The sequence below is a fragment of the Acipenser ruthenus genome, chromosome 28 (genome assembly GCF_902713425.1).
Source record: "Acipenser ruthenus chromosome 28, fAciRut3.2 maternal haplotype, whole genome shotgun sequence".
Taxonomy (NCBI): domain Eukaryota; kingdom Metazoa; phylum Chordata; class Actinopteri; order Acipenseriformes; family Acipenseridae; genus Acipenser; species Acipenser ruthenus.
In genome coordinates, this window is record NC_081216.1 from 7,174,887 (window position 1) to 7,201,872 (window position 26,986).

At 39.1% G+C, this 26,986-nt stretch overlaps 1 protein-coding gene across 4 annotated transcripts in view; it reads right to left on the reverse strand.

The window, feature by feature from the left end:
* The window catches only part of LOC117435163 (acid-sensing ion channel 2-like), a 656,265-nt gene that overhangs the window by 211,693 nt on the left and 417,586 nt on the right, over nucleotides 1-26,986 (reverse strand). The window contains exon 1 of one of the 4 annotated variants that reach the window (XM_059002991.1): nucleotides 17,554-19,359. The exons of 2 other annotated variants lie outside the window; for them this stretch is intronic. In XM_059002991.1, coding sequence (XP_058858974.1) covers nucleotides 17,554-18,216 — 663 coding nt within the window. In that variant the 5' untranslated portion in view covers nucleotides 18,217-19,359. Of the gene's footprint in view, nucleotides 1-17,553; nucleotides 19,360-26,986 lie in introns of those variants that run through there. One more of the 4 variants, XM_034058164.3, reaches the window with a different exon arrangement.

The window sequence follows — 26,986 nt, forward strand, 5'->3', positions numbered from 1 at the left end:
AGAGGGGATAGCCTTTTAAAATAAACAGGACTGTTTTATTATTATACTGCCTTTGTGGACATTGACTTTCTCCTGCACCACCACTCACATCCTGACAATGTGTTATTGGTTTTCGCAAGTACTTTTTCAAGAAACAATGACTATATACAGAAACACAATACAATAACAGAATGGAAACAGGGACTAAATTATCAAAGAGAACCTCCCGATTATCAATGTGACAGTGCACTCCCAGGTATTCTTATACCAGCCCACATTGGAAATGAGGTACAGCTGCACAGCCCGTACGCTATAGAGGGTACTACCCCGGCACGCTGCAATATTACATTCATACTGTATAAAGTACTAACCATGTGTCTGTGCATAATTATTTTCCTCTTTATAAATATATGTTTTTCTTTTCCTTTTATTAATTTATTTTAAGTCATTGTAGCTAACAAAATAATTCCGTAAATGTACCCCACCATGCACAGCCATTCACTATATAGGTTTAAAATGAGTAGTGTTGAAAGAAACACATATTTTAACAAGCATTTACAAATTAAAACATGATATCTGGTCAGAGAAATTTGTTTGCAAGCCATGCATACAGATTCTTTTGCATTTCCTCGGTCATTTCCCCTGGAGAGTGAAATTGTCCCCATCCTTCTTTCCTGCCAGTAACCAACCAACTGCTTCCCCTCATGACTGGCATGCTTTGTAGCCAATATAATACGGGTTGACTGCTGGGATAAAATGACAGGAAGTAAAGCAGTAATATACTTCCTGGAAGACGAGGCAAATAAGTGTAGTACCAAAATGGCACATTTGAGACCCATATAGTGAATGAAAGTGCACAGCAAGTAAGATTTCTGAAATTATGTTGTTAGATACAATCACTTTTAATTACTAAGATGTTAGATAAATTACATTATTTTTAAACTTTTGTTTTGTTTGGCGATGCAAGGCAAGAAACACAACACATCTCTGTTTTTATAAAAGCTGTTATACAGTATCAGCTAGCAGGATAATCCACCTAACTTTAAAGCCACAACAGGATTCTTTTAATAATTTACCAATCCAAAGCCAGAAGCATTTTATATTGTTCTATTTGTTTTTCATTTGTCCTTTCAGACTCTCACAATTTACCACAACCCATCTTCTAAATGCAGAAACACTGGCTCTAGTGACTTCACCGAACTTGAAATACTTTAAACAAGTCAATAACGCTTGTGCAGTTTAATATGAATAGATATGTAGCAAGCTAGAAATGAAAGGTTTTTTCTGAACAAAAACAAAGCAACCCCACAAGCATAATGTAAGGGGGATGATATATATCTGATCGAATGAACATGATGTAAAACTGATATGTGAAAAAGATCATTGGTATGACAGAAAGTAAAACAATGTGGCAGTGAAATGATTATTTTCTATTGGGCAACACCTGTAATGGAGTGTATTTGTAGAAGCATAGGACTATATTTTCAAAGCATTTACTCCAGTCTAATTAACTTAAGTACTACTATTCATGGGAACATGTAAGTAACACAATAAAATAAAAAGGTCCTTATGTAATATTATTGTTTTTTTTATATCTCTTCAAAGAGACTAGGCAAAAATGGCATTAATAAGCAGAGTTCATTCATAATCTGGCAAGATATGCATTAAACAAACAGAAGTGCTGATAAAACAAATATTCCTGTTTTTCTTTGGATCTCAGATATAATGATAGGTATTGCATTGATTACATAGTGATCATTAATTATTTTTTTAATATACGGTTACACTTCACATTAAGTGCCCTATTCATAAAAGTACTTGCTGACTGTCATAATAAAACGAATTTCGTTTAAAACGAAAGTCATCCATATTGCTATTCATAAAATGAGCAAACGGGTGACTGTCACAAAGCACTTTATGAATGGGTATACAGTCTTTCAAGAACGAAAGTCTGCCTCTTTTTGATGACATCATCAGCATTATTAATGTTCCCTGGGTGGCGTCTGTAGCTGCTGCAAAAAGAAAAATGGAATCCACGAACAGTAGCCTACTACCGAAACCCGAATCTGCAGCTGCCAGTCACGGGCAGTTTGCAAAACCTGATTCCGATGCCCCTATTACAGCTGCTAAAAAATTCAGGACGTCATAATTTTGAAAACTTTAAATGTTAATCTTACAAATTCTCAACTATTATTATTATTATTATTATTATTATTATTATTATTATTAATAATAATAATAATAATAATAATAATAATAATAATAATAATAATAATAATAATAATAAACCATGCTTAAAGCAGGGAATCAATCAGGGGCGAGTTTATGTTTATGAATCAGTGAAAGTTTTACGACGTATTGCACATTGTACACACACACACTGAGGCTTGATCAGTGTTGTTTGCAAAACCAAACAAGCCCAAATTTCCCACGACTGCATCAGCAGCACTGGTACTGTATATTGTAACGCTCCATTAAAATAAACAGGTTCACACAGGCAGTATTCGTCAAAACTGTTTATTATAAACACAGGTAAAAGAAATAAAAAGAAAAGGACCGTTGTCAGCCGTGGATCATGGCAAAGAAATAATAATAATAAAATAACTGTCTATTCTCAGTCTCTCACTTGCTCTGCGTTTCACAGAGCTGTTTCAAAATGATTATGCCAGAGAATATGTTCTTGTGTCAGTGTACATTTATATTAAACATGTTCCTTCATATAAAGCTACAGATTTTTTTTTTCAAAATAGGCAGTGTTAATCAAGGGTATGTCAAACTGTATAACAGAGCAAGTGTGCCGAGGCTGTCGTTAGTTTAGACTTGACTGTAGAAAGCGTTCAATAACTCCTAGTTATCTACAGCATTTTGCTGTCGTTCACTCTTATGAATAGCAGGTTGACGCTCAGGACCGATGAAAACTTTATGCTAATGAGGTCATCGTTAACCTTTCTCTCAATTCATTAAAAACATGCCTTCATAGACGAAAATCACTGGGGCTTAATGACACACCTGAATGATCTCTTATGAAGAGCAACTGCCGTTAAATAGGTGGCTATGGACAAAATCCGATCACGTACTCCTGTTTTCTCATTTCGACAGGCCTTTATGAATAGACCCCTAAGTGTCTCTAATTAGTGTGTATTTACATAGTAGTTACATAGTATATACATGTGTACTTAAACATGATTATAATGTTATTATTCATAGTTACAATGTACTTAACATGTAAATCTTTTTGCACAATATATGTAAGTACACAATTGTATCGAGAGGGGTTAAGGTTAGTTTAGAGTTAGGGTTAGGGGGGGTTACAGTTAGGTTTAGAATTAGGGTTATGAATAGGATTAGGGTTAGGATTGGAGTTATAGCATGCAAAAAGATTTACACGTTAAGTACATTGTAACTTGTAATCGAGCGACCACTCACTTTTCAAAGCTTACGCGCTATTTTTTTTTAATAAACAAGAATTAAACAAAACTAAATAAACACCTATCTCCTTTTTGAGCACTAACTAAAACACAAATACGCTCATACGCTTGAGCACACTATCAGCGGGCTTCTTCACACACAGCAGCCCAGAACAAACTGGCTGCATGCTTTTTAAACCCTGCACCTGGCACTAATTTACAATCATTACCAGGTGTGGGTGATAATTAACAATTAAACAATAATCAAAAACAATTATCAAATTAGGGCTTTTCAGCCTGTGTCCTTCAGGGAGGTGTACTACTGTTACTACACTTTCTCACTATGCATAATACCATTGTAAGTATGTTTAAGTACACATGTATTTACTGAGTAACTACTATGTAAAAACACTGTAATTACACACTTAATGTAGTGTTACCCAGTCTACTATACTGTTCATGTACTTTGTAATAATTAAAAAAACATATGAAGACTGTAATCATACACTTTGTAGTGTTCTGTACTTTATACATCAGAAAATTTCAAGATTAATAAACGATAACATATATACCAGGAATTCCAAGTGTCTGCAGAAAAGAATTCAGTGTGAAATACAGATATGATCTGCACATACTATAGATTTGCAAAATTGTGTGAGATTGAATTTCGACTCCCACCATCCAAAGCAGTAAGCCAGCAAACTAGCTCACTAGACTGCCCAGCTGCCTTCCATGCTGGTGAAACTTTCCGCAGTTATGTTCCTGGGAGCGCTTTGTGTCCCCAAGCATCCAGTGTGCATCCTGAATCTAACAAATGAAGCCCACAGTACCTAACACAAATCAGATCTGATTGACTGGAACGGCTTAGGCACAGACTGTAGTCTGTCACAAAGCAGAAGGTGATAAGGAATGGCATATTGCAAAGCAATAGAAAACATGTTATAGGGAACATCATTTAACATTGCTGGTAGGATGCAGGTTCCTACGCACACCGGGTTTTGTAAATCAGTTTTGTCTCCAAAGAAGATAATCTGCCAGTTCCCAATAGTTTAATAAACCATTAGAATTAAAGGGAAATTAAATTAAAAAAAAATTTAAAAAAAAAAAAAAAAACACTTGAAAAGTTAAGTTGATTCGTATGAATCACGAATCCCTTAGTATGCCCTGCGGGGGATAAAACTACCAGGGATAGGGCTATAGTGGAGCCGTTCCTATGTATGTACATACTGGAATGTATTGGAGAGTATTAAATTCTGGGGATAGTGTACATGGGGGGGGGGGGGGTCTGTCTCTCTGTATAGTTGCCCATGTTTGCATATATCTAGAAAAACAGGAGGATATAGCTGGAGGTGTCTCCTTGTCTGTTCATCTGTCCATCTGTATGTCACACTTGAATTTATAAATGTGTATTGAGAACACGTCAGAGACGTTATTCCTCATTGTAACATACTTGACCATGATAATAGCACTTCAGCTGTTTACCTAATGACATCTAGATCTTAACATTGAACCAGTCATTGCCATTTCTTTTCAATTCTATTCTGTGCATACTGTTGATATACTTCATGGTCCTCCTCTTTTCGTCATGCTGTTTTCGTCATGGCAGGAGACAAAGCAGACAGCCTGTTTTTCAATTAAGCACAATATGACTTCTAAGGGCCTGTTTAGCACAAGTGTATTCAAACTCTGTTTTTTTCTCCTTATTTATCATTTCAGACATAGTTATTTGTATTCCTCTGCTAATGGTTTATGAATGTACTTGTGGATTGCCTAAGGGTTCTTGAGCTTCAGCATCTGCCTCACAGAACAACATTATTTAACATAGATTACTTTTTTGTTGATACAGTTGCATTAGATATAGAATCTCTGGCTGCACTACTACAGAGTGTAAAATATATGTGAAGAAAGCAGTAATGTTGGTCAGAGCAACAAAGGCTTTAGTTTGAAATATCTAAAATGCAGCTAATTAAAAAAGTAAAGATCAAATTCAAAATGAAATGTCGTTTATGTACAACAACACAGTCCAGGATGTGCAGTATTTTATGAAATTAGCGCATGGGTGCGATAGGTAAGTTCATAACTACTGCACACCCTAGACTGTTTTAGTGCGCTTATAAAATGGGGAATTAAAAATATCACACAATTTTGTGTACTCACTGATTACGAAAGTATGCAAACACTCCTGCGCTGTCCTGAGACTGGTAGCAATCAGTGCTTAGTTTGCCCGTGACATTTTGTAATTTAAAATAGTGTGCACACTATCCACCTGAGAGTGTAAAGGGTGCATATCACTCTGAGCTAGTTGCCCTCTTGTGCCAGTTTCTCTCAACTCACATGTGCTCCTACCAGGCATACAGTACAGGCAACTACACAAGTATATACATTTTTTTCCAGTTAGAAAATTGTTATCGTATTTATTTTATTATTTCTTTAAAAAAAAATGAAAACTTCTAATCAGACTTTAGTTAATTTGTTCATTTTGCCTATTAAACCTGGACTGGAATTGCCCTCCAGGACCATGATATGACATGCCTGTGAATGCTGAAGGGGATTCTTTTGGGTAATATTTTTTCAAATGACAGGATTTCTAGTCTTAAACGATAGCTTTATTGGCTTTATTCTTTTTTGCTTCATACAACTCAAAGAAAAACGAAGTCTAAATTGGATTAGCATATTCATATTAAAGTGTTTCTTGTGGTGTTGTTTGAGTATAGCCTGTGTGTCTGGTGGCTGAGTTTATTGGTTATAATTAGGGACCTACCTAAATCGCGATTTCGCGGATTTCGCGGAAATCGTGAAATTGAGAGGTCACCGCGAAATTCACTTCTTAGGGGCCAATGCATATAAACAAGTACGGAGAGGTAATAAAAAAAGAAAACTTGTTTAAATGAACTACTGCACAACCCAAGTGCCGCAAACTACGTGTCTTCCTTCTGCAGATAGCCATTTTTATCCCTTTGTCGTCCTTTGTGCATTGCACTTAAGCAAAAAACAAACAAACAAAAAATGTCTACAAGTAACATTTACAAAATAAATTCTCCAAAGCAGTTAACGTTCTTGTTTACTATTCAAATGACAAAGTTTTAATCAGCGTATCATTGCGTCTTTACTGCTTTTATGTGATCTGTAGTACTGTGCAGGATGGGGCGGGACAAGGTTGGTGCTGCATTGTTTTGATTTATGTTGCTTAAATCTAGTTTTCAGCATTGGAGGGAAAATAGTAGAAATGGACGACAAAAAAAGCAAAGTATATTATTTCGGCTGATGATCGTTTTAAGATATTTCCCAAAGAAACTACATGCAGACTGAGGTAATTGTTTTCCATATCTTAATGTGTATTTGGAGAAAATACGATCGATCGCTATTTAGCTTCAGAATTACAGATTAAACAAAAGGCTACTTCAGAGGCTGCTGAACAGAACGTAAAATAAACAGCTTTCAGAAACCAAACTGGAAAGTCAGCACAGACAAGAAGTATTCCTGTCTGCAAGTTAAATCAGTACTAAAACGATCCAGCACAGTCACCTCGCTTCAACCTGCTGCTTACAGTTGGAATGTTAGACCCGAATAGCCACGTCTTCTTTGTTTTCACTCGGTACTAATAAAATAAATGATCGGATGGGACATATAACATGACAACGAACGTGCTGCATACATTGACTTTATTAAAGTATGCCAGATGCCTTTGTGTAACCGAGTTTTTGGGCTGTTTCTAATCGATTTCCACATCTGTATAACTTGGCAAAACTTTGTCTTAACTTCCAACCAATTCCGTGGATGCAGAACGTGCAGTCTCAATGTATGGGCAAGTCAACTGCAGGGGGATGCTGCATGCTTGCCTTTAACAAACGCCGGCACTCTGTTTTAGTAAGGAAGCAAGTACCACTATTTTTAGGCTTTATAATGTTCTGAAATACTGCCTACTTAGGTTTATTTAATGTTTAAACATGTCCGCAAAATCCTAATTTTATTCCGCAACATACCCGTGAAAAATACGTAAATTTACCGCGATTTAAGTAGACCCCTAGTTATAATTGTATTGGGTTTGTGGCAAACACTGATGATAGAACTTGTACAATATAACACTTAGGGCTTGACATGTCTGTTTAAGATAAAAGTAATTGAAGGTAATCTACCATTGCTGTAAAGTAAAACAACTGTTTAATTAATCCCATGCCAAATGAAAAAAAAAAAAACATCATCAATATATCTTAACCAGCTTGTGATAAATGATGTAAATGGATTATCATTGTAAACGTAATCTAATTCAAATTTACCCATAAATAAATTGGCATAGTTAGGTGCCATTGCAGTCCCCTGAATCTGTAAATAATATTTATTTTCAAAAAGTTTTTCTCGAAAACAACTGTATCAAAAAAAAGTTGGGAAAATTATCCTGTTCATGTGTAGACAAAAAATGATTCAGGGCTAATAGGCCCAAATCCTGTGGAATATTTGTGTAAAGACTAGAAACATATATTGCACATAATATATCAGTAGAAGATACCTCACAGTTTTAATGCGATTCAAAAAATGAGTAGTATCTCTAACATAGTTAGGCAATTCCTGTACAAGCGGCTTAATAAAATGATCAGCAAACAGAGAGATTGGTTCAGTAAGAGATTAATTTCCAGCAACTATTGGTCGGCCTATGTATTTCAGGTAATCGCATACTTTATCTGCACGTGAAGTGATTATGCATCCCTGTGCCTAAATACAACTAGATATTTAATTCACCAATACCTATACACCAACATTAACACACCACACGCAACACATAACACATAACACACACATGGGCGGGGCACACTGCCACAGGCCATCACATTTTTTTTTTTTTTCGTCAGTCCCTATTCTTTTGTCATCAGAGAATTTTTTTTTTTTTCGCGAGGCTATCATCTTGTTAGTTTTTTTCCCAAATGTTATGTCAGCAGCTGGGCTGCAGAAAGACACAACAGTGAGTCATTTGCATTTGGTTGCAAAAACCTTTTTTTATATTGATTATACTTTTATACTAACATAATTTATGAGTTTGTATTCATGAGTGCAAACATCCAAAATGCTAACAGTGTATTACGTTTTATATATTAAATATTTTAATGGTTATAATAAAATTAACCGTCCTCACTTGAAAACGATCAACTATTAAGTTTTTACATTTTTTTTTTTTTTTTTTTTTGCTGAGAGAGATTATTTGTATTTGGTTTTATTACTGTCTGTATTACTATCCCAGAGTCCATTTCTTTTTTTTTTTTCTGAGCCCACTTTAATGACTAGACTTATAAAAAAAAAAAAAAAAATATATATATATATATATATATATATATATATATATATATATATATATAGTTTCTGTCTACTCCACTGGTATTAGAAAGCAAAATACATAGCAAGGTAGTATTGGCGAACTGTCAATCAAATCACAAATTCCCAAATCACAGCTGACAGATTGTCTACCTGGAGGCGGGACACAGAGCGAGCGCTCTGGCAATAGGTCAGTGTTAAGGTGATTGCTCTCTACAGACCGATATCGCAAAAGTCTACCGGAAGCCATAATAATGTACAGTTGTATTTAAGGAATGTTGGATTTTGAAATGTCACATTTTTTAATTGTTGTCAGTTTTTCGTTAAGTATGGAAAACTACAAAGTGGTATGTAATTCAGTATGTTAACATAGCATTATTCCACAGACTTCATTCAACTCTGTGAAGCAAAATGATTTAATTATATAGGGAGATTCAAAACTTTTGGTCATAGCTGTACTGCTAATTCATTGTATTCTAATAGATAAATTACAACTGTACATACAATACTGGCAAAATACAATAAACGTAGCGTCGATTTACGATGGCCTGTACTGTGTAGCGAGATGTTTTTATATTTTTGACCCATAATATTAATGTTATAGTTTATTACATATGATGTAACTTTTTGTCTAAACAAAATCTCCACAATGCACAAACAGCATCCCCAAAGTAACATGGATAGGGGGAATGGGAGCACTTTGACACAATGAATGATACTGTCACCTGCAAAAATGGAAGTGTATGAGGTACACTGTTATGAAGCTGTGTTTACATGGGCGAGTGGAATGTGCTGTGTTATGCCAGTTTGAGAGGGCAGCACCAACAACTCAGATCAACCAAGAGTTTTTCAGTGTCATACTTGATGAGCAACAGAATACAGTTTAATGGGAGGGATGGCCTCACTGTCACAGTTGGGCCTGTATACGTTGTTGACCATGATGATGGATGTCTCTTGTGCTATGTGCAGAGAGTTGGATGTTGTTCGTCTTAACTGAGGATAGCTGGCTGTGGTTGCTTGTGTTGCCTTGCTCCTTCCACTGCTTGTAAGGGGGAGGGAGGGAATGCAAAGTTAGGGTTAAAAACCCTAACATCACATTTCCCTACTTTTGTCATTTTAATATCAACCCTAACTGATCCTACCCCACATCCTACCCCACAATTTGCAAGTGAAAAAAATATTCTAGAAATTTGTAGGAAATTAATTAAAAATAAAAACTGAAATAGCTTGGTTGGATAAGTGTCCACCCCCCTTGTAATAGCAATCCTAAATTAGCTCAGCTGTAACCAATCGCCTTCAAAATCACACACCAAGTTAAGTGGCTTTCACCTGTATTAAATTGTAGTGATTCACATGATTTCAGGATAAATTCAGCAGTTCCTGTAAGTTTCTTCTGCTGGGTAGTGCATTTCAAAGCAAAGACTCAACCATGAGCACTAAGGCACTTTCAAAAGAACTCCGGGACAAAGCTGTTGAAAGGCACAGATCAGGGGATGAGTATAAAAAAATATCAAAGGCCTTGAATATCCCTTAGAGCACGGTCAAGACGATTATTAAGAAGTGGAAGGTGTATGGCACCACCAAGACCCTGCCAAAATCAGACTGTCCCTCCAAACTGAATGACCAAGCAAGGAGACTGATCAGAGAGGCTACCAAGAGGCCAATGGCAACATTCCAAGAGCTACATACTGTTATGGCCAAGACTGGTCAAAGTGTACATGTGACAACAATATCCCAAGCACTCCACAAATCTGCCCTGTATGGTAGGGTGGCAAGAAGGAAGTCATTACTCAAGAAAGCCCACCTTGAATCCCATTTGAAGTATGCAAAAAAACACTCTGATTCTGTAGCCATGTGGCAAAAAGTTTTGAGGTCTGACGAAACTAAAATGGAACTTTTTGGCCTAAATGCAAAGCGTTATGTTTGGCGCAAACCCAACACAGCGCATCACCCAAAGAACACCATCCCTACTGTGAAGCATGGTGGTGGCAGCATCATGTTATGGGGATGTTTCTCATCAGCAGGGACTGGGGCACTTGTCAGGTTAGAAGGGAAAATGAATGGAGCAAAGTAGAGAAGTTCTTGAGGAAAACCTGCTGCCCTCTGCAAGAAAGCTGAAACTGGGACGGAAGTTCACCTTTCAGCATGACAATGACCCAAAGCACACAGCCAAAGCTACACTGGAGTGGCTAAGGAACAAAAAGGTAAATTTCCCTGAGTGGCCCAGTCAGAGCCCCGACCTAAATCGAATCGAAAATTTGTGGCATGAATTGAAGATTACTGTCCATCAACGCTCCCCAAGGAACTTGACAGAGTTAAAGAGTTAAAGAATGGTCAAATATTGCCAAATCTAGGTGTGCAAAGTTGGTACAGACCTATCCCGACAGACTCACAGCTGTAATTGCTGCCAAAGGTGCTTCCACCAAGTATTAACTCAGGGGGGTGGAGACTTATCCAATTATGATGTTGCAGTTTTGTATTTTTAATATATAATTTTCTTCTCAATAAAAATTTTTTCCCCTTAACAATGTGGAGTATGGTGGAAAAATCCTCATTTAAATGCATGAAACTCTGAGGCACTGACACAACAAAATGTGAAAAAAGTTCAAGGGGGTGTAGACTTCCTATAGGCACTGTACACACACACTGCTGTGCAAAAGTCTTAGACATGTTACATTTTTCTACCCTGATGCATTATGAGCATCAACAATTTACTCAAAGCCTCCACTAGTGTTTTCTACTATTTTAGCAACCTTGACTTGCATAAAGAAGGAAAAACATAGCTCGCATCACTCGATTTTCAAGGTGTGGTATCCAAAGCATAATCAACAAGTAGAGAAACATCATCTGTAATTGACAAACCCAGGACTGGAAGACCCAAAAAGCTGTCTAACAAGGATGAGCAATACTTGAAGATAATATCCTTAAGAAATAGAAAGAAGACAAGCTTTGATATTCTTACTGCAACACATCATTTAAGTCCTGATTTCAACAGTGACCTTCGTACTGTTGTGGTGTTATCCGGCGCAAATTAACCCCTGGATATCTGTAAGAATATGCTATTACTGGTAATTGATTTTGCTTATTTGAATCTATTTCATGTATGAGCAGTTCTTCTATTATAAATTTGGCTTATCTGGTGTTATAACCTGATTCGACCTTAACCAATGGATATTGAGCATTAGACTGAACATTGAATGAATAGTTCTGCGCCATATAATACATGGAATACATTCATGGTGATTTACACAGAGAATAAAAACACAAGCTGATTTTAAACATTTGTCTCAGAGCTTTCGAACCCTTCACACTAAATAAAAAAGTGACATCGATGACCAGGGAGCTCATCAAGAGTCGTGAGACTGTAACATAAAACAGGCCTAGTTTACTAAAACTAAATAGCCGACTGAACAGTAACAAAGGCTTTTTTTAAAAAGAAAAACAGATTATAACCGTGCACAAAGACACAGCTTCAGTGCATTTGTGGAATTTGCATTTTGACTACTACGATACTTTTCAAACCCATTAAGAGCCTTGTACGGGACACCTCTGAATCAAGAGTCAGGTTGGGGAGACGGTCCTTAATACATAACCCTTAATCAATATTTTTTTTTTATAAACACTTATTACTTAATTTAAACAAGCAGTCAATTAGCAGATGTGAAAAGGGAAGTGCATATTTAGTTAACATGCAGAACAGTAATGTAACTCAACATGTCAACACTATTTAGACAATGATATGAGATCATGAGAGTGCAGTATAACAGAAGGCTTGCATTCTCAGTACTCTTGTCTGAGGCTCTGTCCTTTGACGGTCCCCTTTGTGTACTGTATAATCATCTGCAAGGCTTTACCCAGCATCTCAGCACCAATATCCCTCAGAAACTGCTCTTCCTCAGCCTGGCATAGAAACAATGGCAACACAAATAGCAATGCCAAAAGCAACAAACTGTAACAAACTACCTATACAGGGAGATTCAGAAGGGTAGTGGTGGATGATATGCAAAGGAAAAATGTCTATGGCAGACACTGTGGGCCATGCTTTCCAACTCCAGTCTTTAACTCCTGTATTTTGAAAGATGAAAATTACACTGTACAAAACTAAGAAACAAACAACTTGAAAGTGGTTAAGAGGCCTCCAATGATATGATACAGGTGCAAGGTGTATGATACAGGTGCAAGTCAATTGGAGTTAATTAAAGACTGGAGTAAACTCTTTGAAAGCAGGGTGCGTGGTCTCTTTTGGAAACCAGACCCAAACTCTAACTGTAAATACCTTGTGGCAGGATGGCTTGCAGTGGTGAGGTGTGGTGATGTCATGGACCAGGAAGTAACAGAAACAAAACAGTGGATGGGCGGGTGAAGCTGAACACAACAGTGCTGAGCATTTTATTAACTAAATAAAACAAACAAACAAATTTAAACAAACAAAACACAAGAAAACAAAAGGGCACGTTGGCCAAACAAATAGAAATAAACAAATAAGCGTGCTGGTTTTACCCCAGCACGATACTTAGCAGTTATTTCCCTTATTCGCCTCGCCCTCTCCGCTCCCCGTACTCTCCTCTGTACACTCACTCCTCGCAGCACGGACAGCTGCCGGTTCTTATACTCTGGCCGAGGGGTTAACTAGCTGTTAATTATCTTTTACCCCTTGGCCACATTCTGCACGAGTTTAGTAAGGATGCGTGACTGTCAGCTAGTTAAATAATCAGTAGCTGATCAGCCACGCATCCTCACAAGGTTTTTAAAATATAAATAACAAATAACAAAATCGGCTTTCGCCGTAATAAACAAATCATAATAAATAAATAAACAAAGGGGCGGGACACTCCGCCACATACCTGTATAGTATTTTGATAATGTGGATAACCTTCAGGTTCAGTATTTTGTATGGGTGTATATTTTAGCTGGTCAACTACAACAACAGCAACTGCAATTCACATTTCTATAGTGCCTTTCATCCTAAAGCACTTCACACAAACACACACATACACACACCCACAGGCACACACACACACACACACACACACACACACACACACACACACACACACAAAATAATAATCAAACCATTAAATTGAAAACAGTCCAGTACAGAATTTGATAACACAGAAATTTAAAAAAAGAGATACAAAAATGTGGTTTTAATTATAAAATTAGAGAAACTAAATAAAAAGCTAATTTGTAGAAATATAACAATAAAAAAACTGAAGGAAATTGGCCAATTTAGCTAATTCACCTGGCAACAGGAGGATATAAAAGGCTGCTGCCTGCAGTCAGTCTTTGTTTTGGGAGAGAAGTGGAGGATAAAAAAATTATCTCAATGCATGAATAGAATAAAAACATGCGAAACATGCTTTGGATGTATCATAGTATGAGACATCTGATCCTTCATCTGTAAATATAAAGAAAGTCCAAGCGATCTGCTGTTCCCAAGAATTTCCCATTCATGTACGTAACCCATGTGTTACATCGCTATACCCCCACTTTATCATGGTAACTATGCACATATTTTTGCAGGGGAGTTGAATTACTACTCAGGAGAAGAGCATCTGTGATATTCAAAGAGAACTTCAGAAATGGGGAGTTTCCAAACCGAAGGAGTTGACAGTATGGGTTGAGGCAGGGTTATGTCATCACTTATTTTGTGGAGGGCCAATAGCAGCACAATACAATGTTTAGAATTATGGAGCAAGGTCCTTCACTGTGTATGATATTAAAGAGCAACTTGCCTTGTCTGGGTCTGACATATCAGTTAATGTACGTATTCATCTTTTTGTCTGGAATCACTTTTTATATTTATAGAACATATATTTTTAAAACTTGTTATGGTCTCAAAGAGAATCCAACATGTTCTATCCAAGCACTGTTGGTACACCAGAGTGTAGTTATTAAACTATCCCCTTGCAATGCTATGTGACAGAAATAGCACACAGAACAAATGTTGTACAGCAACCAGGGGCTGTGGAGCCAGGGGACAAGTTAATGGATACACTCTGTTGTACCACGCGTACATGGAGAGAATACATTTGAGAGACCTTGACACTGAGTTTGAATAAGTCAATTAATAAATACATCTAATTTAAAATGGGTGCTTCTACTAAAATACATCTTTACTGATAAAATTGATTAAATGAGCCTTACAATAATCTTTATTTTGTATATAGCGCCTTTCACAATAAAAATTGACGTAAAGTTCACATGAATAAAAACATTGACAAATATTAATGAAAGAATGCAAGAAAAGCAATAAAAAAACATAGAACAGTAAAACAGAGAATAAAAGGAACATCATTTTAGCATAAAACACTACATTAAAAAGTGTGTTTTTAATCTTGTTTTAAAAGCAGTGACACTTGGTGCTTTCCTTACAGAGCTAGACAGATCATTCCAGAGTTTTGGGGCTGTATAGCTGAATGCTCTACCATCTGTTTTTTTTATTTTTAAATTTGTTGAACGGTAAGCAACCTGGCATTCTGTAATCTCAGTGGGTGTCTAGGAATATATGACAATAACACTTGTATCCCTGAGCTTCCCAAGCCTAGCAGAAATATTCTGCTCATTTTTTATTTTTACTTTTAAGTGCCAGTTTCAATAGCAACGGGCTTAGACATAGGCATTATCATTAACAACTGACGTTACTGGTATGTTAGTGCCCTTAGCTGTACTTTGTAAGGGTATTTCCTTTGAGGATGCTAATATTGCAAGAGTTTGGTACAACATTAAACATGTTCCTCCACCAGAAAATGGGTGTTTGTGAGCTGCTGATATTCCTGTAGCAATCAAAACAAATCTTGTTAAGTCTTACAAAGGCTTTGAACCTCTTAGTATGGAGAACCACAGTTTCTTCTATCGAACAGAATTTTCTGTGCAACTCTTAATACATTGCTGTGTTGACGGTGAGTCAATAAAAAGGTTTTGACAAAAAAAAGAGAAAATGTCAAAGATGAAAATGAAACGGAATATCACTCTCAACAGGTAAGATGTAATAAAATTGAATTTTTAAAAGCTAGACACAACACTGGCTAGCTGCCATCTCTCTGAAGATAGCGTCATTGAAATGGCAGCCTCAGCTTATTCAATAGGGACTCCAGTACACACTTCAAGCCCACTTAACAATTTGTCACAATTGCCATGTCTGAAAAGGAATAAATCTACTCCCTACATATACTAGCTCAAACCAAACAGAAGAAATGTATCAGCCTTTGCTGTGAACAGATATATTAAATATGTAGCACAATTACAATGTTCTTCATTTAAGAGATTTGTCATTTGTCTTGTATCAATTTACCTCCCTCCCAATCACTAGGTAATTGAAGTTTGTATTGTATTCCCAGTTTCTGTTTTCACTTTCTATTGCAGACAGGACATTATTGTTGTTATTATTTACCTGGTCCAATGTACAGTACCATTGTGCATTGCTGAACTTTGAATAGATGTGTGCTTTACTATATTTAGCAGACATGTACAACCCAGCATATTGTATATAGCACAAGACAAGAGGGTGGGTGGCAGCCAGTCTTTAAGGAATAGACTGCAGACATTGTATGGTAATCAATCAAAAATCCTACAGTGCTTTGGGTTTTCCTTGTGTTTTGACATGATTCAAACTTCAGAACCTAAGAGGATAATTCCTGTGCTCGGCACAGCATCAACAAGCATGTCCCATTCCTGAGTTAACATCCAGTGAGCCCTGAATAGCCACTGTGTTTATGCCTGTGTATCTCAAAAAGTCATCCTAACACCTCCCTTACAGTTCTACAGGAATCTGTGGTTGCTGGGAATTCTCTGAGTTGCATGGACATTAAAATGGATAGCCCTTTATCAGTAGAATAACACATCCCTTGCCTGTAAGCTCCACGTATAGGAAAAGCACTGTGTGCTTGGTACAGGTTCTAATGTGTCATTCTATTCCATAGCTTATTGCTTATCTGGAGATTTTAAATGCATTGACATCCGTGGCCTCCATAAAAGTTTACCATGATACATTTGCACAGTAATTTTGCAGTTTTCCCATGATTATAATATGCATTTACCATGGTTTGCCTTGTTTATTAATATACTTTACCATACCTCTCAAGGCTGTATAATGCTTACTGATGCTTTACCATACTTTCACTGTGGTAAACTTTTATAATGACTTAAACAATATTTTTTACCTCTTACATTCTGAAGATCAGTAAAACTGCAAGAAACTATAAGTCAACTAGACACTATTATGCACTCATTTTGTGCTTAACCAAGGCGCTGTACAGCAGGGTAGTCCAAGTATGATTTTATTTTTGTTAGCTAAAGAAAACGCATTTGCTTTTACCTTGTGTCTCACAGCTCACCTGAGGCATGTAATTATTCAAAGCATTGCATACCCTGTCTTTGTTTAAAGGTCGTGAAGCTAATTAATGAATCCCCTCAGTCTTACAAGGAGCATGATGCCATTTGCTTTGAACCTTTATTCTGAGATTTATGAAAAGATCACTCCAACTATATATTTAGATTTTAATGCATAACCTTTCCTTGTGTTTACATAATAATATGCCACAGATAAGCTAGGCTATGTAGTTTCTCTGAATGCTGACAGACGTCCGTGATCTGCTTCCTGTCATGTTTGTATTGAGGGGATGTTTGAGTTAAAAATTGGAATATAAAATACATGATTTGAATATAATCAATATTTCTGCACTCAGAATGACCGTCTGTCCTGGACCTTTTTTGAAATGTAAAAGAGATTTCAAAATGATGTTGTTACCAAAAAGGTCTTTATCATTAAAATGCAGCACCTTAACATCCCCCTGTGTTCTATTGTAAAGCATTCAGTATTGTAAAATCACCAGCAGAACTATTAAGCATTGCAATAACTCACTGAAGAGAAGTTCTGTGGGCCGCACATCTCCCCTCTGTATTTGCAGGACAGCAGCATGTCCTCCAGCTGGTGCCCCAAGCGGTCCATAAATTCCAAAGTGGTGCCTTCAAAATTCCGCGGAGGCAGAAAAAGACGGAAGTCCGAGAGTTTCTGAAACCACTTCTGGCGGTCATCTTGTAGAAGCTCAAGCACGATGGGCCTGGCCGTCCTGTTAGCCAGCAGGAGTCCAAGCCAGTGTCCGGCAAAGTACAGGTCGCTCTTGCTCAACTTGTAGAAGCGAATAGGGTTATTGTTGCAAATGGTGATGGCCGGGAAGGCTAACTCCTTGGCCCACTCCATATGGAACTTGGTGTGGGTTGGGAAAGAGAGTAAGTACAAGAAGCGGTTGGAGGACCACGAGAGTAAAAATCCCAGTGAGGTGCAAAAAGCCAAAAACCAGATTGCCCTGTGCTGGAAAGAATAATTCCGTGAGTAGATATATTTTATCCCGTGAACTTTGGTCTGGGTAAAAAAGGCAAGGGTTAACTGTTTGACGCCTGGAGTTTTTCTCGTCTCCTTGGCACTGGGGGATCTTTTATCCTGCAAACCCTCCAATGCCATGACTCCACACAGTGTCACTAAAGCAGCATAAACAACATCTCCAAAAAGATTGGTTCCCCACATTCAGTCCTGAACAGTATTGAACAGATCACACACACACTGCAACCTAATCCTTCAGCATTTCCCAGAGGAAGGAAAGAAACTTTGCCTCAGTAAGTCCAGAGGCTGCAGCAGTGTGCTAATCATCTTTACACAAAATAATAGTTTTGAAGCGTGTTGGCCAGTTATTGTTTTTATTTCTACTTAACCACACTGAGGATCCTCTTCACTTAACTGCATTATGCTGCGTATCGTAACTGAGCAAGCAAACAAGCAAAGCCTTTCTGATTATACATGCTTAAATACTCACAGACTCTCCCTCTGCTGTTGCTGCTGATTTCAATATCGCAAAGGCAAGGTTTGGCAATAGAAGTCAGGATGCAGCAATTCAGTAATAAAGATAAGAAAATCCCATTCCCTGTAGCTAATTCAATGCTTTTATTAATAAAAGAAAGAAAAAAACACTGAGAGCTTGCTGTAGCTGCCTATCTGTGGCTTTCCCTTTTCTTTTCCTGTTCATGTCATCCTCAAGCCTCACTGCCTGCAGTTCAAGATGCCCTGCTTACTTCTGCTGTGCTCTGCTGTCTCTCTGTTTCAGTTCTGGCAGGACAGTAGTGGCTGCTGCTACGAAGCAAGCTTGACTTGTTGTTTCCATGCCGACTGTGGTGATACCCCTGCCCTCCGGTGATGCTGATCCTCGGTATGCCCCCTTTTCCTCTCTTTCACGCTCTACTCCCAGAGCCCCTGAGAAACCCAAGTCTTGTCCAATTGTGTGGGGAGGGCAGTGTCAGCCAATTGTTCAAAAGGACAGGCAAAGTGCTCTTGCCAATAGGCTGTAGTTTGTAGCTGCTGTATGATTAATTCATACCCTTCTGATCCATGGGACCTGGTGTCTGGGCATGCATACAACTGCTTTATTTTCCTTTTTTGCACAGATTTCTATTTTTCTGTAGTTGTTGCAGAGGAGTTGTATGATGGGCTGTACAAGCTGGGGAAACTTGCTGTACTTTCTTCTTCCCTCTGAAGCAAGGTCTTTCCTTGACCACCTCCTGCTAAAAATGTATTTCCAATTACCAGCTCCTTCAAGATCTAGTCCTTGCTGTTGTGAGTGTGCCCCACTCAGCAAAATGACAAGAAGCTTACCTCCCTAGAGCTAGTGTCTCCCACGGCTCAGCTGCTGCTCTGTGCTTTGTTGTGCTCACACAAAGAGAGAGAGAGGAAGGGAGAGAAAGAGACACACACACACACACTGAGAGTTTGACTCTACTGGATAGCTGTGCTTTCTACATTTTAATTTCCAGACAGTTTTATTCATAAATTATTGTGCAGCTGTGGTGAAGGGTTAGCTATAGGTAGAGAGAAAAGCCTGGGTATTCAAAGAAGTTGAATGGGAGATTTGAGATAATGCAGTTTGTATTTTTACAAATCTTCAGTTGCTGTATTTTTATAAACAGAATGGGGCTTATTAAAATTTTGCAGTGAGCTATACTGTAAAAACATTCAAAAAAGTGTCACGTCTTAAACAATACGCAATACACTTTTGAAGATTTTAAATATGATCTGATAAGAAAGGCAACACAGTGAGTTCACTAAACATGTTTTAATAAATTAGGCTCAACCCCTGCTTGCCTGTGATCTCTTATTGTTTTTTTTTATCCTTTTACAGAGAAATTCAAGCAATGAGTGTTATCATCAGAAGCTGTCTCGCTATAAAGCCTTGGGGATTCCTGCTTGTCCCCTTATTCAAGCTTGATTTCTCTTTCATTCAGGTTGAAGAAGAGAGACAAAAAAGGATTCCCAAAAGGTTACTGCTAAAGCATCTTATTTATTTATTATTTTGAATGTCTTGCAGTTGCAGACAAAAAAGGATTTTCTCTGTCTTTCATAACCTTTTGAGTATGGAAATGAACACTATGAAGACCATTTTACAGCCTACTAAACACATGTTTACTATATCTACACATGCGTTTTACGTTATGTGTTGAATTTTGTCTTGTGATACATCATACTCAGGCTTTCAAATAAATAAGTGGTCAGCTGGTTGAACAAAGACCAGAATTTAAAAATGTAGCTGAAGAAAATAGATGGTGAACACCAATGCAGACCGCAATTTGTTAAAAAAAAAAATCTTCATAGTACAGTAAGAGAACACCAATATTTAAATTTAAATTATACAGGGGGATTTTATAATGTTCCCTACTGGAGGGCAAGGGTTCAAACCAGATCATTTTCCATTCCAGTTCGGCTCCGGTTCCGAAATTTCCTGAACGGCTGATTTCATTCCGTTTCGAACTAAATTAAGTCCCGGTTAACATAGGTGTTCTTAGGTCTTTATTTTCTTGAATTAAACAAAAAAACACGAAATACAGTAAACTCAAAAGGAAAACGGTGTGACAAGTTATCTGTCTGTATCAATAAATTGACTTACTTCCTGTCTATAGAAACAACAATGCCTATATTGCAGCCTTTAAAAGAAAATGACAGCAGTCCGCTGATTTTATTTATTTTCTCTGTTGCAATTTTCTTTTGCCTGAGTTTGAGTTTACAACTTGTTTGTTTTTTAAACAATTCAAAACAACAACATTTCCCAACAATCTTGATGGGTTTGTGCCCTTACATTCAACGTAATAACTTAATGCAATGTTTGTCTGAAATAAACTCTGCAGCTAATCGAGATCATGGCTCCATCAAATATGCCACTCCGTTGTGTTACACCTTTCAACTTTGTGCTGTTTTTAACTTAACAAAAAAAAATTCCAGGGCTCTACACATCTGCCATATATTTGAAAAGTAATACCAAAAAAGCATTTTTGTGACAAACATCTTTTCAAAGCATTATAGATTTATCATAAGCTACATATTTCTTATTGCATCACTACTCTGTTTTAAACGGAAGATATGCAGAAAAAAAAATCCTTATGTATGACTAAGGCTACGATTCTGGCATGGTCATTTTTAGTACATTTCATGGGCGAGGTTATGAAAGAAAACAATAATTCACAGAAAGTTCACTAAATAATGTAGTTTTACAGTTTCCTACAGTAGGACTGTAAAAAAAATGCTTTAATTGTGAGTTGGTCTAATTTATGTATTAAGCCGTTGGGTACAGGACGGTTTAAATTTAAAATGTGTTATGTGCAGTACTGCAAATTAGATACCTAACACTCATTCCCATATGCGGCAGGATGGCTTGGTGGTGACGTCAGACTAGGAAGTAAACAGACACCAGTACTGCGTGACGAAGCACTGAAGCACGTATTTAATTATACATGAAATATTTATACAAAACCACACAAAACAAAAGGCACGATGGCCATCCAGCACGATTAGCAATTGCAATTTATATTTTCTCCATTCTTGTCTCGTTCCTCCTCTGAACCACCCACCTCGACCAAGAGGTTCCTGCCTCTTTTATGCAGCTGTGCCTGAGCTTGATTGCTTGTCAATCATTCAACTGGGCGAGTGATGTGGTAGAGATCGGGTAACAGATAGAGAAAAGAAGAAGATAAGTCTCACCTTCTCTCCCTGAAATTCAACCTAAAGCAGCACCAGCACTTAGACGGGGCTCTGTAGAAACAGATGTTTGTATAATTACAAATTTTGAGAGAGTAGAGGAACTAAAGGTCCAGTAGCAAAATAGCGCACATAATGTGAAAGGTAAGATGATTGTGGCCGGGAGTCCCGGGATCTTGAGTGACGGATGCCTGAGAAGCTAAGGGAATTGTGATCATTTTCCCTCCCAGGGTATGGACCCCCGGCTCCCTGATAGAAAAAATCCCACACCTGTGAGGGGAAAGAAGACTGTGCCCTGCACGACACCGTAGAATAGAAGACAAACAGGACATAGCAAGATTAGTAAGACAACCTAGAAGAAAGCCATCTGCGCAGCAGAGAGGACAAAACACTTTTTTTAAAATACTTTTTAAAAGTGGAAACCTCTGGTAGTCCCTGGAGTCGGTAAAGGTGTTCAATCCCAGACAGATAGGCTCTAATGGTAGTGGGTGACACCTGGAGGATGTCCTGGAGGTGCACAACGAATGCCAGAATCCCATTGTGGTTGAACTGCGCCGGGATGATTCGGTGCTGAGCGCAGAATCGGGAGTATGAATTCCATTCTGTTTCATGATGAATGGTACTGAAGATCTGTCTTTATTGATTATTTGGACTGTAGCTGAATTGTTGCTATAGAACAGAATTGATTTTCTAGACCATGATCTGCCCCAGATGAAAGCAGCAGCAACTACTGTGTACAATTCCAATAAAGCAGTAGATTTCTGTTCCGGTGGTAGAACTGCTATTTCAAGGGTCCATTGGCCTAAAAACCATTGATTGGCCGGGATTGCCCCATAGTCTGGATGAGAAGCATCGTGAACAGAGCGAGATCTGCAGCCGCTACGCAATTCTTGTGGAACATAGATAGCCCATTCTAGTGCTGCAGTAGAGTTGTCCACATTTTTATGTCCTTCCTTGCTTCCATAGAAATGGATATGTTCGCGTTGATGCTGCTGGTGGTGGATGCCAGGACCAGCAGATGAGAAATGAAGGTCCTGCCTTGGGGAATGATTCTTAAAGCATAATTGAAATGATCCAGAAGAGACAGAAGTTTTCTTTTTGTTATTATTATTATTATTATTATTATTATTATTATTATTATTATTATTATTATTATTATTTCTTAGCAGACGCCCTTATCCAGGGTGACGTACAGTCTTAAACAAAAATACATTTCAAGAATCACAGTACAAGTAATAATACAATTAGGAGCAAGATAAAAATACAATGACTTTGGTTCTAGCAAGTACAAGTATAACAAAATACCATTCAATAACGGAGCAGATAACAGTGTCAGTGATAGTTACATCAGGATATAATTAAATACAAAATACTACAGATTAAATAACACTTGTGACAGATTATAGTACTCTAAAGTACAGAATTAAATGCAGTAAAATAGGGGGCAGATAAGAGCAAGTAAAGCACATTTAAGGAAGAGTGTTAAGTGTCCAGAGGGAAGAAAAGAGGAGTTCTACAGGTGCTGTCTAAAGAGGTGAGTCTTGAGGAGGCGCCGAAAGGTGGTCAGGGACTGGGCAGTCCTGACATCTGTAGGAAGGTCATTCCACCACTGCGGGACGAGGGTGGAGAAGGAGCGGGATCTGGAGGCAGGGGAGCGTAGAGGAGGTACAGCCAGTCTTCTAGTGCAGGAGAAGCGGAGAGGTCGAGTGGGGGTGTAGGGAGAGATGAGGGTCTGGAGGTAGCTGGGTGCAGTCTGGTCAAAGCATCTGTAGGCTAGTACAAGAGTCTTGAACTGGATGCGAGCGGTGATCGGGAGCCAGTGGAGTGAGCGGAGCAGTGGAGTTGCATGGGAGAAGCGAAGCAGAGAGAACATCAGGTGAGCAGCGGAGTTCTGGATGAGCTGGAGCGGACGGGTGGCGGACGCAGGAAGGCCAGCCAGGAGGGAGTTGCAGTAGTCTAGGCGGGAGAGTACCAGGGTCTGGACCAGGAGCTGGGTGGCGTAGTTGGTGAGGAAGGGTCGGATTCTTTGTATGTTGCTCAGGAAGAATCGGCAAGTGCGTGCCAGAGTGGAGATGTGCTGGGAATAAGAGAAGCAGGGGTCCAGGGTGACTCCAAGGTTCTTAGCTGAGGAGGAGGGAGAGAGTGTGGTAGATTCCAGAGGAACGGAGATAGAGAGATCAGAGGAGGGGGAGGAGGTGGAGGAGGGAAAGAAAAGGAGGTCAGATTTAGAGAGGTTGAGTTTGAGGTGATGCGAGTGCATCCAGGAGGAGATAGCAGACAGACAGGTAGAGATACAAGAGGGGATGGTGGAGTCAGAGGTGGGGAAGGAGAGGAAAATCTGAGCATCATCAGCATAGAAATGGTATGAGAAACCATAGGATGCGATGAGGGGGCCCAGGGAGGGGTTGTAGAGAGAGAACAGGAGAGGACCCAAGACTGACTCTTGGGGACTCCTGTTGAGAGAGGGCGAGGTGTGGACGTTTCTCCACGCCAGGTTACCTGGTAAGTGCGGTTGGAGAGGTCGGAGGAGAACCAGGCCAGAGCAGTGCCAGAGATTCCCAGATCAGCGAGAGAGTATAGTAGAATACAGTGATCGACAGTGTCAAAGGCAGCAGAGAGGTCGAGGAGAATTAGGACAGAGGAGAGAGAGGCAGCTCGGGCAGAGTTTAGTAAGTTGGTGACAGACAGGAGGGCGGTTTCAGTGGAGTGAGCAGAGCGGAAGCCAGATTGGAGAGGGTCGAGCAGAGAGTGGTTGGACAGGAAAGCAGAGAGCTGGCGGTGTACAGCCCGCTCGAGGGTTTTGGAGAGGAAGGATAGGAGGGAGACAGGACGGTAGCTCTGGAGGGAGTGAGGAGGGGAGTGATAGAGGCTTTTTTGAAGGCAGAGGGAAAGACCAGAAAGTAGAGAGGTGTTGAGAAGGGAGGAGATGAAGGGAAGTAGAGCAGGAGCAGCAGCTTGAAAGAGGTGAGTGGGGAGGGGGTCCAGGGCACACGTGGTGTGTTTGTGACCCTGGAGCAGGGAGGAGAGGTCAGAGTCTGAGAGGGGAGAGAAGGTGGAGAAGGAGGGTGAGTTAGTAGGGGATGCAGTGGGTGTAGGGGTTGGAGCAGGAGGGGGTGTGGGGGAGGGAGAGGTGTTATGAACTGTGATAGTTGAAAGTTGCTTATGAGGAGACAATTTGACTTGTGGAAGACTAGCCTCGAACTTCACTGAATCCAGAGTTATTCCTAAGAATTCAATAGTAGTGACTGGCCCAATAGTTTTCTCTTCTGATAGCGGAACTCCTATGGGTTTTTTTAGAGAGAACAGACAGCTGATATAGCTTTGATCCGGAGGGTGAGAGGGAGGGGAGATGAGGAGGAAGTCGTCCAACAAGTGAAGCAGAAACGGTACTCTGTTGGTGTTGAGCAGTATCCAGCATAAAGCTTCCGACAGGCTGTCAGATATTTGGGGGCTGCTGCAGCAGCCTAATGTCAATTGCGTGGCAAAATAGTACAGTCCATTCCATTGCACGCCGTACAGGTGACGGAAGGATCGGTGAATAGGCATGACTTGAAAAGCATATGAAATATCTGCCTTTGCTAGCCATGCCCCGCATCCTGCCTTCTTGATAGCTTTGATGACATCAGTTAGGGTAATGTAGTGCAAGGAAAATTGAATATGTGGAATCATTGAATTTATACTACTGATAGGGCTACCCCAAGGGGTGGATAAATCAATGATTAGTCTTTTCTTCTCTGAATAGCTACGTGTAGCTACCTCTATTGGATTAATCCTGTAGTTTGAGAATGGCGGTGTAGAGAAAGGGATGACCATGAATCCTTTATCCACTTTAGTTTGAATTAGTGAATTGACAACCTGTGGTTCAGATGTTGCAGTATGCAGGCTCTTGCAGTCAAAGAACTCTGATAGAAGTTGGGCGAGTCCAATAGAAATCCGAATTGTAGGCAGTTGATTAAACAGTTGACGAAGCTGCGGTCATTGTGATTAGATAGGGCCTCCATCAGGGCTGGGATGTTAACTGGCATTAACTGGATGTTGTTGCCCTTTTGTTGTACAGGTCAAGTGCCGAGGCCTGAAACATATTAATTTAGAGTCATTTCTTGGCAACTGGGCAGATTGTAAAGGAATGTGCATCACCACAGCGGCTGCAGACATGCAGGTTTCTGCAATACTTAGGTAGACAGGATGTTTGATTGAAATTGTTGCATACCTGTCTGGCTCCTGAAAATTTTATGGATCTTCCATATTTATCCTGTGTGGTTGATGATGATGTGTGCGTGATAGGATTTTGAAGAACAAGAAGCAGCTTTTGGGCAAAGGGCTGTTGAGTGAGCAGTAGAGCAGCAGACTCCGCAGGCGTTAGCTCTTAAACCTCCAAAGGTCCTGTTGAACAGGTCTATGTCTGGTTCAGCCCAGTTGACAATGACGTTGTCAATTTCGAGAATAGCGGCTACTTTGGCTGAAAAGCATGATATTCGTGGAATATTGCCTCCCATATCTGACTGCCAGCTCTGTGAGGTACAGCAGATACTGGTCCAATTCCTGGCGGCGGTTTGAATAGGCTGGATAGAGATTGGATAATTGGTGACAGTGCATCACTAGATTGAGTGATGTGCTGGTAGAGATAGGGTTACAGACAGAGAAAAAAAGAAGAAGAAAAGTCTCACCTTCTCTCCCTGAAATTCAACCTAAAGGTTAACACTTAAAAACAAAAGATATTCTTGGAGGCTTCTTGTTACCTGGCTTAAGGCAACAAGCATGCCTCACAGTCTTGTTAATTCTGTAGCAGATGGTTAACAACGTACACAACAGCTGTTCTGATAGAAACCGCAGATCTGTAAACGCTGACAATTCCAAAAAAGACGGGAAATTGTCAGGCAAAGCTGCCACTGTTCCCTTACCTGACCCATGTTCTGACAAGGCTTTCCAGCACACACTGCTTAACTGGTACAGTAGGTGGGTTCACTTCAGGCAAGAAGTGTAGTCACCACTGGGCAGGTGAGGTGAGGCCTAAAACCAGAACAACCATGGTTGTTTTCATGTTGTCATAGAATGATATGTGAATTGGAAAAGCTAATTAGAATAGTTGGAATATTAACACATGTGGAGTGAGACAAGATATTTATTGTGTACTTTTCCAAGTTACAAATATTTACAACTGTCATAACCATTTTAGCTTTAGTTTTTCTTTTTTTGGGGATTTCGGTTTGTTTATGAAGGACACAAAAACATGTGCTTTGATATGCTGGAAAAGAAATGTGATGTATGTGTGGCATAGTAA